This window comes from Monodelphis domestica, chromosome 2, assembly GCF_027887165.1.
Source record: "Monodelphis domestica isolate mMonDom1 chromosome 2, mMonDom1.pri, whole genome shotgun sequence".
NCBI lineage: Eukaryota > Metazoa > Chordata > Mammalia > Didelphimorphia > Didelphidae > Monodelphis > Monodelphis domestica.
In genome coordinates this window covers 270,003,288-270,017,436 of record NC_077228.1, presented here as the reverse complement: position 1 = coordinate 270,017,436, position 14,149 = coordinate 270,003,288, and the positions used below count along the sequence as shown (strand labels likewise).

Sequence of the window (14,149 nt, the reverse complement as noted above, 5' to 3'; positions counted from 1 at the left end):
GTAGTAAAAGTATGTTCATTCCCATTTTTCAGAGGAAGATACTTAGGAAGGGATATGATTCACCCAAGGTCACACATCAAATAATTTATGAAGCCATCACTTGAATATAGGAGAAGGAAGGAGAACAGGTGACCCAACCTAAAATATATATCAAAGGGCTATGTGGCTCAGTGGATAGAGCCTGGAGACAAGATCCTGGGTTCAAATCTGTCCTTGGATATTTCCTAGCTTTGTGACCCTGGGTAAGTCATTCAGCCCCCTAGCTCTTACCACTCTTCTGAGTGGTACCAATAAACAATATTGATTCTAAGGGGGTTTTTTGTGGTTTTTTGTTTGGTTTTTTGTTTTTGTTTTTATTTTAAACCCTTACCTTCCACCTTAGAATAAATACTATGTATTGGTTTATTGGCAGAAAAGTGTTAAGGGCTAGGGCAATGGGGGTTAAGTGACTTGCCCAGGGTCATACAGCTAGGAAGTGTCTGAGTCTAGATTTGAACCTCCCATCTCTGGATCTGGCTCTCAAACCACTGAGCAACCCAGCTGCCCCCTCTAAGGGTTTTGGGTTTTTTTATAGGAAAGGAGGGGGAGAGAGGCAGGCCTACCATGGCTTTCCCTTCCAAACAGACAAACAAAAGAAGGAGCTTCAGATAGAGCAAAGCTATTCAATGGCATCACTACAATCTGCTTCTCCTAAATGGGCTCAGGCTGGGGCAGCCGAAGGAGATCCAGCCATAATATCTCAACCACAGTTCATTGTCTGTTCCCCTATGCTTCCTGCTCTTCCTCCCAATTTCACGATTGCTGTCTATGGCACCCCTATTCACCCAGGCTCTCACTTTTAAAACTTTGCTGTTACCTCAACCAATTGATCACTCAACAAGCATTTGGAACACACTTCTTATGTGCCAGGCACTAGATTAAGTACTGGAGATGGGAAGGGGGGAAAAGCACCTTCTGCATTTAATGGGGGAGAAAACATGCAAATAAAATGTAAATGTGTATATACAAACAAGATGTTGTAGTTCAGTTGTGTCCAACTCTTCATGACCCCATTTAGGGTTTTCTGAGCAAAGATCCTGGAGTGGTTTGCTGTTTCCTAATCCAGCTTATTTTACAGATAAGGAAACTGAGGCAAAGAGGGTGAAGTGACTTGCCCAGGATCACATAGTTAGTAAAGTGTCAGGCTGCGTTTGAACTCAGATCTTCTAGACTCTAGACCCAGCTTCATTGTACCACCTAGATACGTGCCCAGAGTATTTGGAAGAAAGGTAGCCTTAGAGGGGAAGGCACTAGCAGCTGGCTGGACCTGGAAAGACCTCCCTTGGCTCTTCTATCTAATCAATTACCCAATCATGTCAATTATACCTCCCACCTCTTCTTCCTTCCTCTCTGGACTCCCTACTACAAGCTCATGTTGCCTCCCACCTATGTGTGTTCAACAGCCTCCTCACAGACCTTCCTGCCTCCACTCTCTCCCTCTTCCAGCCCATCTTTCATTCTGCTGCCAGAAACATCTTCCAAATTTCTAGACCTCCTTTTTTTAAAAAATTTAAACCCTTACCTTCTGTCTTATAAATGATACTAAGCATCAAATCCAAGACAGAAGAGCGATAAGGGCTAGGCAGTTAGGGTTAAGTGACTTTCCCAGGGTCACACACCAAGGAAGTATCTGAGGCCACATTTGAATCCAAGACCTCTTATCTCCAGGCTGGACCATCTAGCTGCCCTACAATTAATTAACAGATTTTCATAGACTATTAGAGCAAGATGGGATCTGAGACCCAACTTGAGGAAGGAATTTGCCCAAAGTCACAAAGTTAGTTAAGAGAAAACCACAAACTAAATGGATAAAACATCAGTCAGGCAAAGAGAAGATTCCATCTGAGGTTCCCAGGGAAAAAGGAATAGTCTGAATCCTATCAATCCTTTGAGGTCTGTCACCTCCAGGAGGCCTTCACCCTCCTTTGAGCTGTATCACACTGAGTACTTAATGCCTATTTACCGTCCTCCAGCTCCAGCAACACCCAACTCTTCTGTGTGTGCGTATGTGTCTGTTCCTTGACGGCAGTGATGATTTGGCTTTTGTCTTTGTATCCTAGCTCTTAGCATCCTGTCGGGCACAAAATCTGCTGATTCATTGGCCTCTCCAATGGCTAGACCATAGCAGAAACAATTGTCTTTTCTTTATGACAGTGACATCTGAGTTTTTTGAAGCCTCCACAGTTCAAGCTTCCAAAACCTCTCATTCGGACTCTCTCTTCTTAAAATTAGAGGATGGTAGATTCAGAGCTGAAAAGGGCCTTATGGACCATCAAATCCAACCCCTTCGTTTTTATAGAGTAGCAAACTGAGGTTCAAAGAAGTTACAATGACTTGCCAAATGGTATGCAGCTACCATATTAAGTGCCTGAGTTAGGATTTGAACTCACATCTTCCCAACTCTTCCTGACTCTAGGTTCACTGGGTCATCAACTGTATCTGTTTCCAGCCTTTGCCCCTCCCTCCAATCCTTTCTCCATACACCTATCAAAATAGCTTTCCTAATGCATGGATTTGTCTATATGACTTCCCCTACTGAAAAACCTGTTCTTTTCCTTTAGGTTGATATATTTGTGATATCTTTTTCTGTTTTTTACTATGATGACCATTAAAATCAAGCACCACAATTAAAAAAAAATCTTTTCAGTTCAATCTAGTCCAATACTTCATGACCCTATTTGGGGTTCTCTTGGCAGAGATACTGGAGTGGTTTTCCATTTCCTTCTCCAGCTCATTTGACAGATGAGGAAATTGAGGCAAACAGGGTTAAGTGACTTGCCAAGGATCACACGACTAATAAGTTCCTGAGACTAGATTAAGATGAGTATTCCTGACTTCATGCCCAGTGCTCTGTATCCACTGTGACACCTAGCTCTAAACCTTTAAAGACTTTTTATTGACTCCTTTTAAATAAAAATTTCCCAGTCTGACATTTAGAGTTCCCTGCAGAGTGGGGGATTTTCTGTCCTAATCTTCCTGTCCAGATTTATTTCCCATGATTCCTCTTCAGGTACTCCTTATCTTCTCATCTTGGAGTCCTTGGATTCCTTCAAGACTCAGATGAGAAATCTTCCATGATCCTCCTAATTGCTAAGGTTCTCTCCTCCTCAAATTCTCTTGCATTCACCTCTCTACCTACATCATATCATATACCCCAACAGAATATTAGCTCCTTGAGGTAAGGGATTATTTTTCATTTTTGTTGTTCAATTCCCAACTTTTATCACAGTGACACACTCGGCAAGCATTTAATCAATGTGGAGTTATCTAACACATCGTTATGCTCCCTTGAGTGAACTTATCTAGGTTGTTCCTTGGAGGCAAGACATATCTTCTCTGTCCCTGTCTTTTCTAGCTTGGCAAAAACTACCAGGCAGGGCAGTGAAGTGGCCCAGGCCAGAAGATAGGAAGACTCCTGAGTTCAAAACTGGCCTTAGACACTTCTCACTGTGTAAGCTGAGGCAAGTCACTTTACCTGTTGGCCTCAGTTTCCTCATCTGTAAAATGAGCTGGAGAAGGAAACGGCAAACTGCTCCATGATCTCTGTCAATAAAAGCCCAAATGGGGTCACCAAGAGTCAGACTTGACTGAAAACAACTGAAACTACCAGAACTTACCCTTTGCCAGCATATGCACTGGAGAAGCTGGGTTCCCTACCAAATCATAAGGCAGCATTATAGCATTTGCAGCATATTAGGTATCAGTGGATACTTAGAGTTAAATCTAGAGGGGCCTGTGAAAATGAGCCAAAAGAGCTTATCTCTGAGTTATAGCAGGCAATCTGTCCTACTATGTGCCAGGCATTGTGCTAAATAAGCACTGAGGATAAAAATAAAGAGGCAAAAGACAGTCTCTGCTTACAATCTAATGAAGACATGGAGTCAATAAAATGTGACTGCTGGAATGAGGGCTGCCCTTTGATTGGGGAATGGCTGAACAAATTGTGGTATCTGGTGGTTGTGCTAAAAGGAATAATGAACTGGAGGAATTCCATGGGGACTGGAACAGCCTCCAGGAATTGATGCAGAGTGAGAGGAGCAGAACCAGGAGAACATTGTACACAGAGACCAATACACTGTGGTTCAACTGAACGTAATGGACTTCTCTAGTAGCAGCAATGCAAGCATCCAGGACAGTTCTGAGGGACTTATGAGAAAGAACGCTATCCACATCTAGAGGAAGAACTGTGGGAGCAGAAACCCAGAAGAAAAACATATGATTGATCACATGGATTGATGGGGATGTTGACTCTAAATGATCATCCTAATGCAAATATCAATAATATGGAAATGGGTCTTGATCAATGACACATGTGAAACCCAGAAGAATTGCTTGTTGGCTACGGGAGGGGGGTGGGAGGATGGGGAGGGAAAGAACACGATTCATGCAACTATGGAAAAATATTCTAAATTAATTAATTAAACAAATAAACTTAAATTCTTTTTTAAATGTGATTGCTGGGGCAATAAGATAGGTAAGATTCCTCCTCCCACAACATTCTCCACTTCTTTTGGAAGAAAGACTTTTCCCTGGGCCTCTCAATCTAAAGTATAGATCATCAACACTCCATCCATTCAAGTCCAGTAGCAGAATTCAGCTGTTTGCTTCTTGTCCAGCCATTGGATATGGAGGCATTTTCCTTCATCACCACCATGATCTCAGCCCTGCCCCCCCCCTTCCCATTCCCCTGCCCAATCCCACACATGGAGCTCAATAGCTGCAGGACCAGCCTAGGCCAGAGTGTGGAAATCTGAGCCCCTGTGACAAGAGCCAAAAGGAAGAGGCTTTCCTCTCTCCACAGGCTGGTTGGGACAGGCATGGGCTGGCTTTCTGGATGGGCAGGAACTCTCTGCCCACTCTAAATCTGTTCCCTAAGACTGTCAAACAGAGAAACTTCCCCCCCACTATGAGGAATCACAATGTCATGACTGAAGGGTCAAAAGATCCCAAGAGGATGAGGAGGAAAGGATGATGGAAAACTTGAAGAATAAGAGAAAGGAGCTGAAACCCTACTTACAAAGGAAGTCTATCTCTAAGACCCAGAAATAAACAGCTCATAGATTTAGAGGTGGAAGGAAGCAGAGAGAGAGAGAGATGGGCATCTTTTCCAACCCCCTTCATTTTACAGGTGAGTCATCTAATCCAACCTCCTTATTTTTTTAAGCCCAGTCTGCCTTTGGTCACACAGTGAGCAACAAAGCTAGCATTTGAACCCAGGTGCTCTGACTCTACTTCTAAGTGTTCTTCCCACCAAACTAAGCTACCTTCCTCCAAAGACAGCTGGGCAGTTCACCCATGCAGGTTTCCCATGTCCTTTCTCCATGGAGCCAGGGACAAGGCGTTACTCCTCTGTGCTTTGAAACCTGCAGGGTAGAAGAGGAACCTCTTCCCTGGACATTTTCACAGTGGTCAGAATTCCTTCTTACACTTAGCCCTCTCTCATCTATCTCTCTGCTCCAAACACTGGAACTACTTTTGTCTGGTGCTGTTTCTACCAAGATCAGGATTACATTTTCTAGCCTCTAAGAAGATGGGGAATGGGGGGAGGCAGATGCTTTGCCCCACTCGACTCCTAACCTCTCCCTCTCCAGGAGCAGGTGGGCTTGGCTCCCCTGAAGCTCCCTACTAACTGGAAGCAGGATTTTCCTCCTGGTCTATCCTCTCCCATGACTCTCCATTCTCCCCCTCCTTTCCTCCCAGCCTGTCTCTGAGTTAATGTACAATCTTTGACGGGTGCTCTAATTATCCAGAGAAGTCTAATTGACCCCCTCAGTTGGGGGCAGTGAGGAAGTGGGAAGGAAGCCAGGCTTGGCTGAAAGGACAGAGCACCAGAGTTTTCTAGGGTCTATTTAGAGGATTCTGACCCCAAGAACAATGGGAAAGGCACAGGACTTGGAATAAGGAGCTAGGTTCAAACCTGTCCCCACAGTTTACTCACTTCACCCCAAGTCTGATCTATAAAATGAAGAGGTCTGACCTAAAAAGTTCTACTATTCCTTCTAGCTTTAATTAATTATATGATCCTTCTCAGCTGAAATGCTCAATTACTGGGTGCTTTGCACAGTGCTAGGCACAGAGTAAAAGATGATAGGTCCTTCCAAATTGTCTCCTACTCTACCCAGAGAGGACAGGCAGGTAAGATAGCTACCTTTTCTCTCTCTGACTCTCTCCACTGTGTCTCTCTTCTCCCTGTGTCTCTCTATACTTTTTGTCTCTGTCCCATCCTGCCTTGTATATATGGCAGCTAGGTGGTGCAGTGGCTAGAGTTCTGGGCCTGGAGTCAGAAAGACTCATCTTTCTGAGTTCAAACTGGGTCTCACACTTACTAGCTATATGACTCTGGGCAAGTCACTTCAGTTTCCTCATCTGCTAAATGATGGGGTTGAGAAGTCTTGGACATGGCTGAAAAACATCAGCATGATTTCCAGTCCTCTTCCTCATGAAACTAAATGGTCTAGGGCTGTGTTGGAGAACCCATGACACACATGGGTGTCTTGCTGGAAGGGGTTGTCCCCTTCCCCCTCTTCATGTGCACCTGAGGACATTTCTCACATCACCAGCCCCTCTGCCCAGCAGCCCAATGGGAGCACTTCCTCCAACCCCTGTCTTCAGTAAGGCAGGGGCTTACATATAGCATGAAGGTTGCAGTTTGCAGGGAACTCATCTCTAAAAGGTTCACCATCACTGGTCTAGGGCAAAGGTTTTTAACTGGGAGTCCATAGACTCTTCCCTCTCCAGGGGGTCTATAAGCAAGTTTTAGGGGGTCTGTAACCTTGGTTGTTATTTCAATAAAATTGGTTTCCTTTGTAACCCTAATCCATTTAATTTTATATGTTTTATTTTAGAGCTTACCTTCCATTTTAGAATCAATAGTAAATATTGGTTTCCAAGGCAGAAGAGCCATAAGAGCTACATAATCGAGGTTAACTGACTTGCCCAAAGTCAGATTGGAACCAGGACCTCCAGGCCTACTTCTCTATCCACTGAGCCACCTAGCTGCCACTAATTTTAGATATTTAAAAGCAATATTCTGAGAAGGGTTCTGCTGGGCCATCAAAGGGACCCATGACACAAAAATGGTTAAGAATCCTTGGTCTAATAAAAAAACATTGGTCTTAAAGAGTCAGAAGCCCTGGCCCAGAGTTTGCTCTGACACTGCACAACCTTGAGCAAATCAGGTCTCAGGAATTCAAAGTTTCCTCATCTAAAAAATAGGGATAAAAATACTTGTACTACTTCGTAGAGCTGTTGGGAAGAAAGTCTCTTATAAAATGTTAAAATTGTAAAGACAAGAAACTTTTGAAAGACAGGGACTTTGATCAGTGTAGTAACCAACCAATTCAGAAGACCAATGATAAAGCCTGCTACCCATCTCCTGGCACACCAGTGATGGCCTCAAGACACAGAATGAGAAATGAATATATTTTGGACAAGCTAATGAGGGGAATTGGTTTTGTTTGATTACTTATATTCATTATAAGAGTTTGGTTTTTCTTTATTCTTTTTTTTCCCAATCAGAGGAAGTTAAAAGAAAAGCAGATTAAATGCTTCTTAATGGGAAAAAATTTTTTTAAATAAACTGTGATGTTAATGTGAGCTCATATTATCAATAAATGTAATAAAATAAATAAAAATAAATAAAATCAATTAATGAGCTTCTACTAGGTTTGGATCCAGATATGACTGTGAAGCTAAGAAAAATTATCTTTGCCAAGAATACTGGCATCACAGATTTTGAGATGAAAAGGAACCTGGAAGCTGTCTAGTACAGTGGTGTCAAACTCAAACAGAAACAGTGGCCTATAGGCTGCACTGACTTAGAAAACCACATATTAACATTCTCTTTGTTTTATTAATTTTGTTAAATATTTCCTAATTACTTTTTTATCTGTTTTCATGTACTATACAGGAGTATTATGGATTACATGCACCCGGAATCTCATATTTAACACTTTTGGTCCAATCCCCTCATTTTAGAGGTAGAAAGTGGGGATTTATGAGGTTAAGTGACCTATCAAAGATCACATAAATAGTAGGATAGACATCTGAACCCATGCCCTCTGGCTCCCAATCCAGCATTTTTTCCACCATACCCTCCAGCTATTGGTCCTAAATGTGAGCCTTCCTCAAACACACCCTCTTCCACCTGTTTTCAAGCTCCAGTCTGGGTGGGCTATCAGATGGTCATCTGCTCTCTCCTGATCAATGTTTGCCTCTTGGCTTTGTCTCAGGTTTTCTCAAATTTTTTTATTTTTTATTTATTTTTTTTTACTGCTTACCTGCTGTCTTAAAATCAATATGGAGTTCCAAGGAATGGTAAGGGCTAGGCATTGGAAATTAAGAGACTTGTCCAGGGTCACACAGCTAGAAAGTGTCTGAGGCCAGATTTCAACCCTGGACTTTCCATCTCCAGGCCTGGCTCTCTATCCACTGAGCCACCCAGCTGTCCTTAATTTCCCTCTTTTAAAGATTCCTTTTGAAGATTAAGGAACTCTCCAAGTGGAAAGTCAATGAGGGGGTCTAAGTGCTCTAGGTTTGGAGCCTCATCCTTGCCCAATATCTTACAGGGCCTGGTACATAACTTTTGCTTAATTTTGCTTATTCACTGACAATGATCCCCACCATTCACTCTTTTCTTTCCACTATGCATACAGGTGGAACTACAGAGGTAAATTAGGAAGGGGGTAGGGTAGGAAGTGTCTTTGCCTACCAAATAAGACAATAGGAGAGATTCCAATACCATGGTATCCCTGTCTAGGGAGGGATGTGGCCAAGGGAAGAAAAGATTTCTAACAAGGGATGGGTTTCTGAATGGAAAGTGCTTGGATAAGGGAAAGGGGAACTTCCATCAGAGTAGGTCTGCTGACAGACTAGGTATGAGGCTAAGGAATCCCACAGGATCATGGGCTAGAAAGGCCCTTAGAGGTCATCTTGTCCAACCACTTCATTTGATAAATGAGATAAGCTAGGATTGCAATGGGATTCTTTGGGCAAGTGTGAATTTGTTGGTCCAGCTCCTGGACAGGGTGGCAGGGAACAACAAGGTAATAAGATTTAAAACTCAAAGAGATATAGAGCCCATTTAGTCCACATCCCTCATCATATAGAAGGAAGAAAGAATTGAAGGAATTTGCCCCCATTTCCTGGGGGAGAAAATTGGAGGGCAGGGATTTAAGCCTAGCTCAGATGATGGCAAACCCAGTGTTTCTGTCACTATTCCAAGGAGTTGTGGCCCCTCCAAAGTCTCCTAGATCTAGAGATGAAAGAATCAGGATTTAAGGTGAGGGGCACAGAACAGCTGTGAAAGCACTTCATGCCCAGTCAGCAATAACCCTGCAAATAAATCAGTCTTGCACCTACTCCCCTTAAGTTCTGGGTTTCTGGGTCCCAGTACTCACTCACTCTCTGTCTGTCTGTCTATCTGACTCCCTAGCTCTCTCCCTCCCTCCCCCCAGACAATAAGTAGATACAGCTGTTTATCCACCTTCATACCTAGGGAATTGCAGTACAAAATTAATTAATGTTTGCAAAATGCTCTGGGAGACCCAGGGGGTGGAAACCCTGAGGCGCCAGGTGAATGCTAGGTTTGTTGACAGACTCTGCTCGGGTGAAAGGAGGGGCTCGCTAGGGGGGAAGATAAGAGATGGGGAAAAGAGTGAGAACTAGGATCAGTTCGTTCTCCAAAATGGAAGGGGAGGAGGCGTGTGGCATAGCCTAAGATTTAAAAGTCTAGGAAAGTGAGAGAGAAAGGTTAAAACTTTGTACTCATTTGGATGTCCCAGTACCGGCATAGAAGAGGAGAATTTCACAGTTTATCTTATCACAGTAGCTTAGAGATCAGTGGATCCCAAAAGGAAGGGATGCTGAGCTAAGAGCCAGAGCTGCCCTGCAGCTTCCCGCGTGGTCTGAGTGTCAAGATTCCACTGAAAGAGCCCTTACTGACATCCTAGCTCCAATGTAGCAGCAAAATCTCCTCCTTCCTAGGACCACCGACCCAACACTCCCTCCGCCCAGCTTCAGCTCAAGCCTTCTGTACTTTCACACCTGGGAAGGAGGGGAGACTTTAGGGGAAGGGTCCGTTTCTTCCCCTTTAGCCCCTCCAGTAGGAAAAGAGCGAGTCAAAAAAGAGCTGAGGCTTCGCAGGGAGTAAGGAGAGAGGAGCCGTACCCGGGGTGGGGTACAGCCAGCCAGCCTCGTAAGGGCCCTTGCCTCCTACCTGAGCAAACATTCACTTCCTTTCTCAAAGCAAAATATGCAAGCATTTCCACCTCCCTCCACCCCCTCCTAACAAACCCCGGGCAGCTGTCTCCGAGTTCCGAGCAGTCTTAAGACACTCCGTCGGTGGGCTTGGGGAAGGAGAGGTACTGTTCACAACAAGGGCAAGGGGGACCCGTGAGCCCTCTCCCACTCCCGGACCAGGCTCCCCCTTCTCACTCACCCTAGGGTACTGATGAAGCCATTGACCGAGCCCTCAGCGTACAGGGAGACGATGTCCCCGATGTGGAGGAAACTGGACATTTCGTTCATGGCTGCAGGCGGGTGTGCAGCCTGGGCACCCGAGGGGGCGCACTTAGAGAGGGCGAAGAGGAAAGAGCCTCTCAGGGGGGCGGGGAGGAGCGCGCCCCCAACCTCGGAGCAGCGCGCTCAGCCGTGCCCAGGGTGGGCTCCGCCTGAGAGCAGTGCCGGCAGAGGAGAGGGACGCGTTTGCCCCTGGAAGGCTGCCCCGAGGTCTCAGTGCGCCCTCCCACCCGCCAGCCGTGCCTGGGTCCTGCCTGCCCGGCTCGCTACCTGCAATGGAGGGAGAGCAGGAAGTCTGGGGCCGCCACACACATGCAAATCCAGCCCCGGGAGGCGGGGAGGCCACACCCCGGCTCACCCCACACCCCCCTCTCTCTGGCTGGGGCCAGCCAGGCTGCGCCCATGTCAAGGCATAGGGAGGTGGAGGCACGGGAGACCCTGCTCCCCAATCATCCGAGCCGGGAAGGGACCCAGATGTGGCACGCTCCAGCTCCCAACTACCCCGGGGCTCTATCCTCCTGCCCAGATCCGAGATCACAGCACTGGGGCTGTAGATAAGGTGCTGGGGGCCCGGGAGAGAGAAATACGTGTACTGGTTGAAGGGAGCTGAGAACTCCCGGGCTGAACAGGCAATCGAAACAGTCCCAAACCCACCAGAAGACCCCTTCCCTAGGTGCGCCCACCCGTTTGCGCACCAGAGTTAGCGTGAAACCTTCCCCCAACCTCTGGTGCGGGTTCAGATTTCCAGATGTAGAAAGAACACCTAAATCCCCAACCTCGGAGTTTGGGGAGGGGTACGGGAAGAGCTGTGCGTTCCTAGGGGCAGAAAGCGATTTCTCCTGTCTGGAGTATCGGTCTCGGGGAGCCACCGGATCCCAAAGGCGAAAAGAAGTCAGCAACCCTCCACCACCACCAATTCTCTACTCTTTCCCTCTCATTTTGCTTCTCGTGCCCAAGTGGGTGCAGGATTCTTCTACTCCAAGACAGCCCTAGGACTGCTTCGAAGGCACCCCGCTCCCAACCCCGCACTGTCCCGCACCGCCCTACAAGCTAAGGCGCGCTACCCCGGCCCTATAAATCACTTCATTTGGTAAAACCTGAAAAGGCCTTTCATTGCAAAATAGAAAGTACCCGTCTTGGGGTTTGGAGGGGAAATGGAGCAACAGGGTGGGTTTTGTTCTCGGCGTTTTTTTTTTTTTTTTGGTTTGGTCGCTCCAGATTCCTCTACACAAAGCAAAGGGATCCAACTTTCGAATCTGTTCAGTTTCACCCTCTTGACTGAGCCGGGTGAAAATTCTCCCTCGCCCCTAATTCCCCAGCTCCTCCTCCCGCCCCCGCTCCCCCGCCCCCACCCGTCTCTCTCTCTCTCTCTCTCTCTCTCTCTCTCTCTCTCTCTCCCTTCCCCCCCCCCCCCCCCCCGCCTCCAATGAAAAAGAAAACTACTTTTGCTATTTAGTATTAATGTGATGCAAACAATGGAATGGGTGTTGTACTAAACCCTGGCACTCGGCAGGGTTTCTGCCCTCCGGGATAGTGGCACACACACACTCACTCGCCTATACACACACACAAACACACACACGGGTGCGCGCACTCACCAGTAGATGCATCACGCACGCGTACCCGCCCCTCTGTAGGGGGAGCTTAGAATGACTTAGCTTTGTTTTCTGTACTTCGGTGTTTATTTTCCTCTCTAATTTTTGACTTCCAGAGGTCCGGTGACTATTAGATGGGCGACTTTCCCCAAATTCGCCTCTTCCTGCACTCGGGGAGGTTTCCCTACCCAGAAAAGGGGAGCACTAGAGGAAGATTCCCAATGAGGAAGAAGATTGGCAGTGGGGCTTCTCCAGAGTTCCTGGACAGCCGGGAAGGAAGCTCCCTTGAAGGAGAGTGCAGATGAAGGCAAGGTGGTAAACTCAGAGAGTCCTTTAGAGGAAGTATCCTGCCCGACATGGACTAGCAGTACTGGAAGGGCTTTTAGATACCATCTAGGCCCACCTCTTCATTTTACTGACGGTGCAGAATCGAGACTGGGAACTGGAAAATGGTTTTCCATTGCCCACAGTCCCAGAGACAGTCAGAGGCAATCTTGGACAAGAACCCAGATCCCCATTCAATGTCATTCCTAAATTGCTCTCGGTGTCTTCCTGATCCAGGTTTGGAATTCAGGTGCTTGGGAGTTTGAGTAACCACAGGTTCAGGTAATGGGACCACTTGGCCTTCATCTATGCCATATAGCCTCTCCCAAAAAGTATCTCCCTCAGTGGTTGTCATTGTACCTGACTCCTCTTTGCAAATGTTAGCCTTAAAAGGGAGACAACTTCAAGTGACTTCAACCTTGGTAACCAACTTATGAGGAAGATCCTTTAGAACAATCCAGTAGGTGATTTCTCAGATTGGGTGAGACTTAAAGGGGAGGCTATAGGTAGGGCTGACTTCTAGGTTCTGGGTGCCACTAGAAGTTGGGGAGTGGAGAGAAAGGAGATCCTTGGGGGAGAATTTTTTTTAATCAGTTTTTTTTAAAGCAATGTATGCATGGAAAATCTGTATTGGATTACTCACCATCTCAGCAGGGGCAGGGGAAAGGGAGGGAGGGAAAGAATAAGACCCCAAATTCCTTTTAAACAGTTGGAAACTTTCTGCCTTAGAACTAACAGATAGTATTGATTCTAAGAAGATAAGGGTTAAAAAAAATACTCTGTGATTGTGAGCTGCTAGGTGGCTCAGGGTATTGAGTCAGGCCTAGAGACAGGAGATCCTAAATTCAAATTTGGCCTCAGAGACTTCCTAGCTGTGTGATCCTGGGTAAGTCACTTAATCCCCTATTGCCTCACCCTTACCAGTCTTCTGCCCTAGAACTAATACATTGTTATATTAACTCTAAGTACTGATTCTAAGATAGAAGGTAAAGGTTAAAAAAAAAGTACTCAGTGATTGTGGGCAGTTAGATGGCTCAGTGGATTGAGTCAGTCCTAGAAAGAGGAGGGCCTGGGTTCAAATGTGACCTTAGACACTTCCTAGCTGTGTTACCCTGGGTAAATCACTTAACCCCAGTTGCCAGGCCCTTATTGCTCTTTTGTCTTGGTTTAAAAATTGTTGGAAACTGTACATGTAATTGGAGGGGGGAGGGGATAAAATAAAATTAATTTTTTTAAAAGCAATGTAAAAAAGTAAATAAATAAAATTTTAAAAAATTAAAAAGCAATGTAATAGACCAGAGAGAATGTTCATACTGGATTTAGAAAATCTGAATTTGAATTCTACCTCTTTCAGTGTCATCTTGGGACAGTTACTTCCTCCATGAAACCTTCTCTGATTCCCACCCCACCTTCCAGCTAGAATTGATTCCTCTGCCTCCTCTAGTCACTTACCCTTCTCCACTCAATCACTATTTTTCAAAAACTCTTACCTTCTAACTTAGAATCAATACTGTATATTGGTTCCAAGACAAAAGAGCAATAAGGACTTGGCAACTGGAGCTACATGACTTACCCAGAGTAACACAGCTAGGAAGTGTCTAAGGTCACATTTGAACCCAGGCCCTCCTCTTTCTAGGACTGACTCAATCCACTGAGCCATCTAACTGCCCACA

At 45.7% G+C, this 14,149-nt stretch overlaps 1 protein-coding gene across 1 annotated transcript in view; it reads right to left on the bottom strand.

Moving 5' to 3' along the window:
• Positions 1–11,056, bottom strand: part of ITPR3 (inositol 1,4,5-trisphosphate receptor type 3) — a 146,958-nt gene extending 135,902 nt beyond the window's left edge. The window contains exon 1 of the mRNA XM_056818048.1: positions 10,478–11,056. Within this exon, the coding sequence (XP_056674026.1) occupies positions 10,478–10,566 (89 nt within the window). The 5' untranslated portion in view covers positions 10,567–11,056. The remainder of the gene's footprint in view (positions 1–10,477) is intronic.
• Between the last annotated feature and the right edge of the window lie 3,093 nt (positions 11,057–14,149).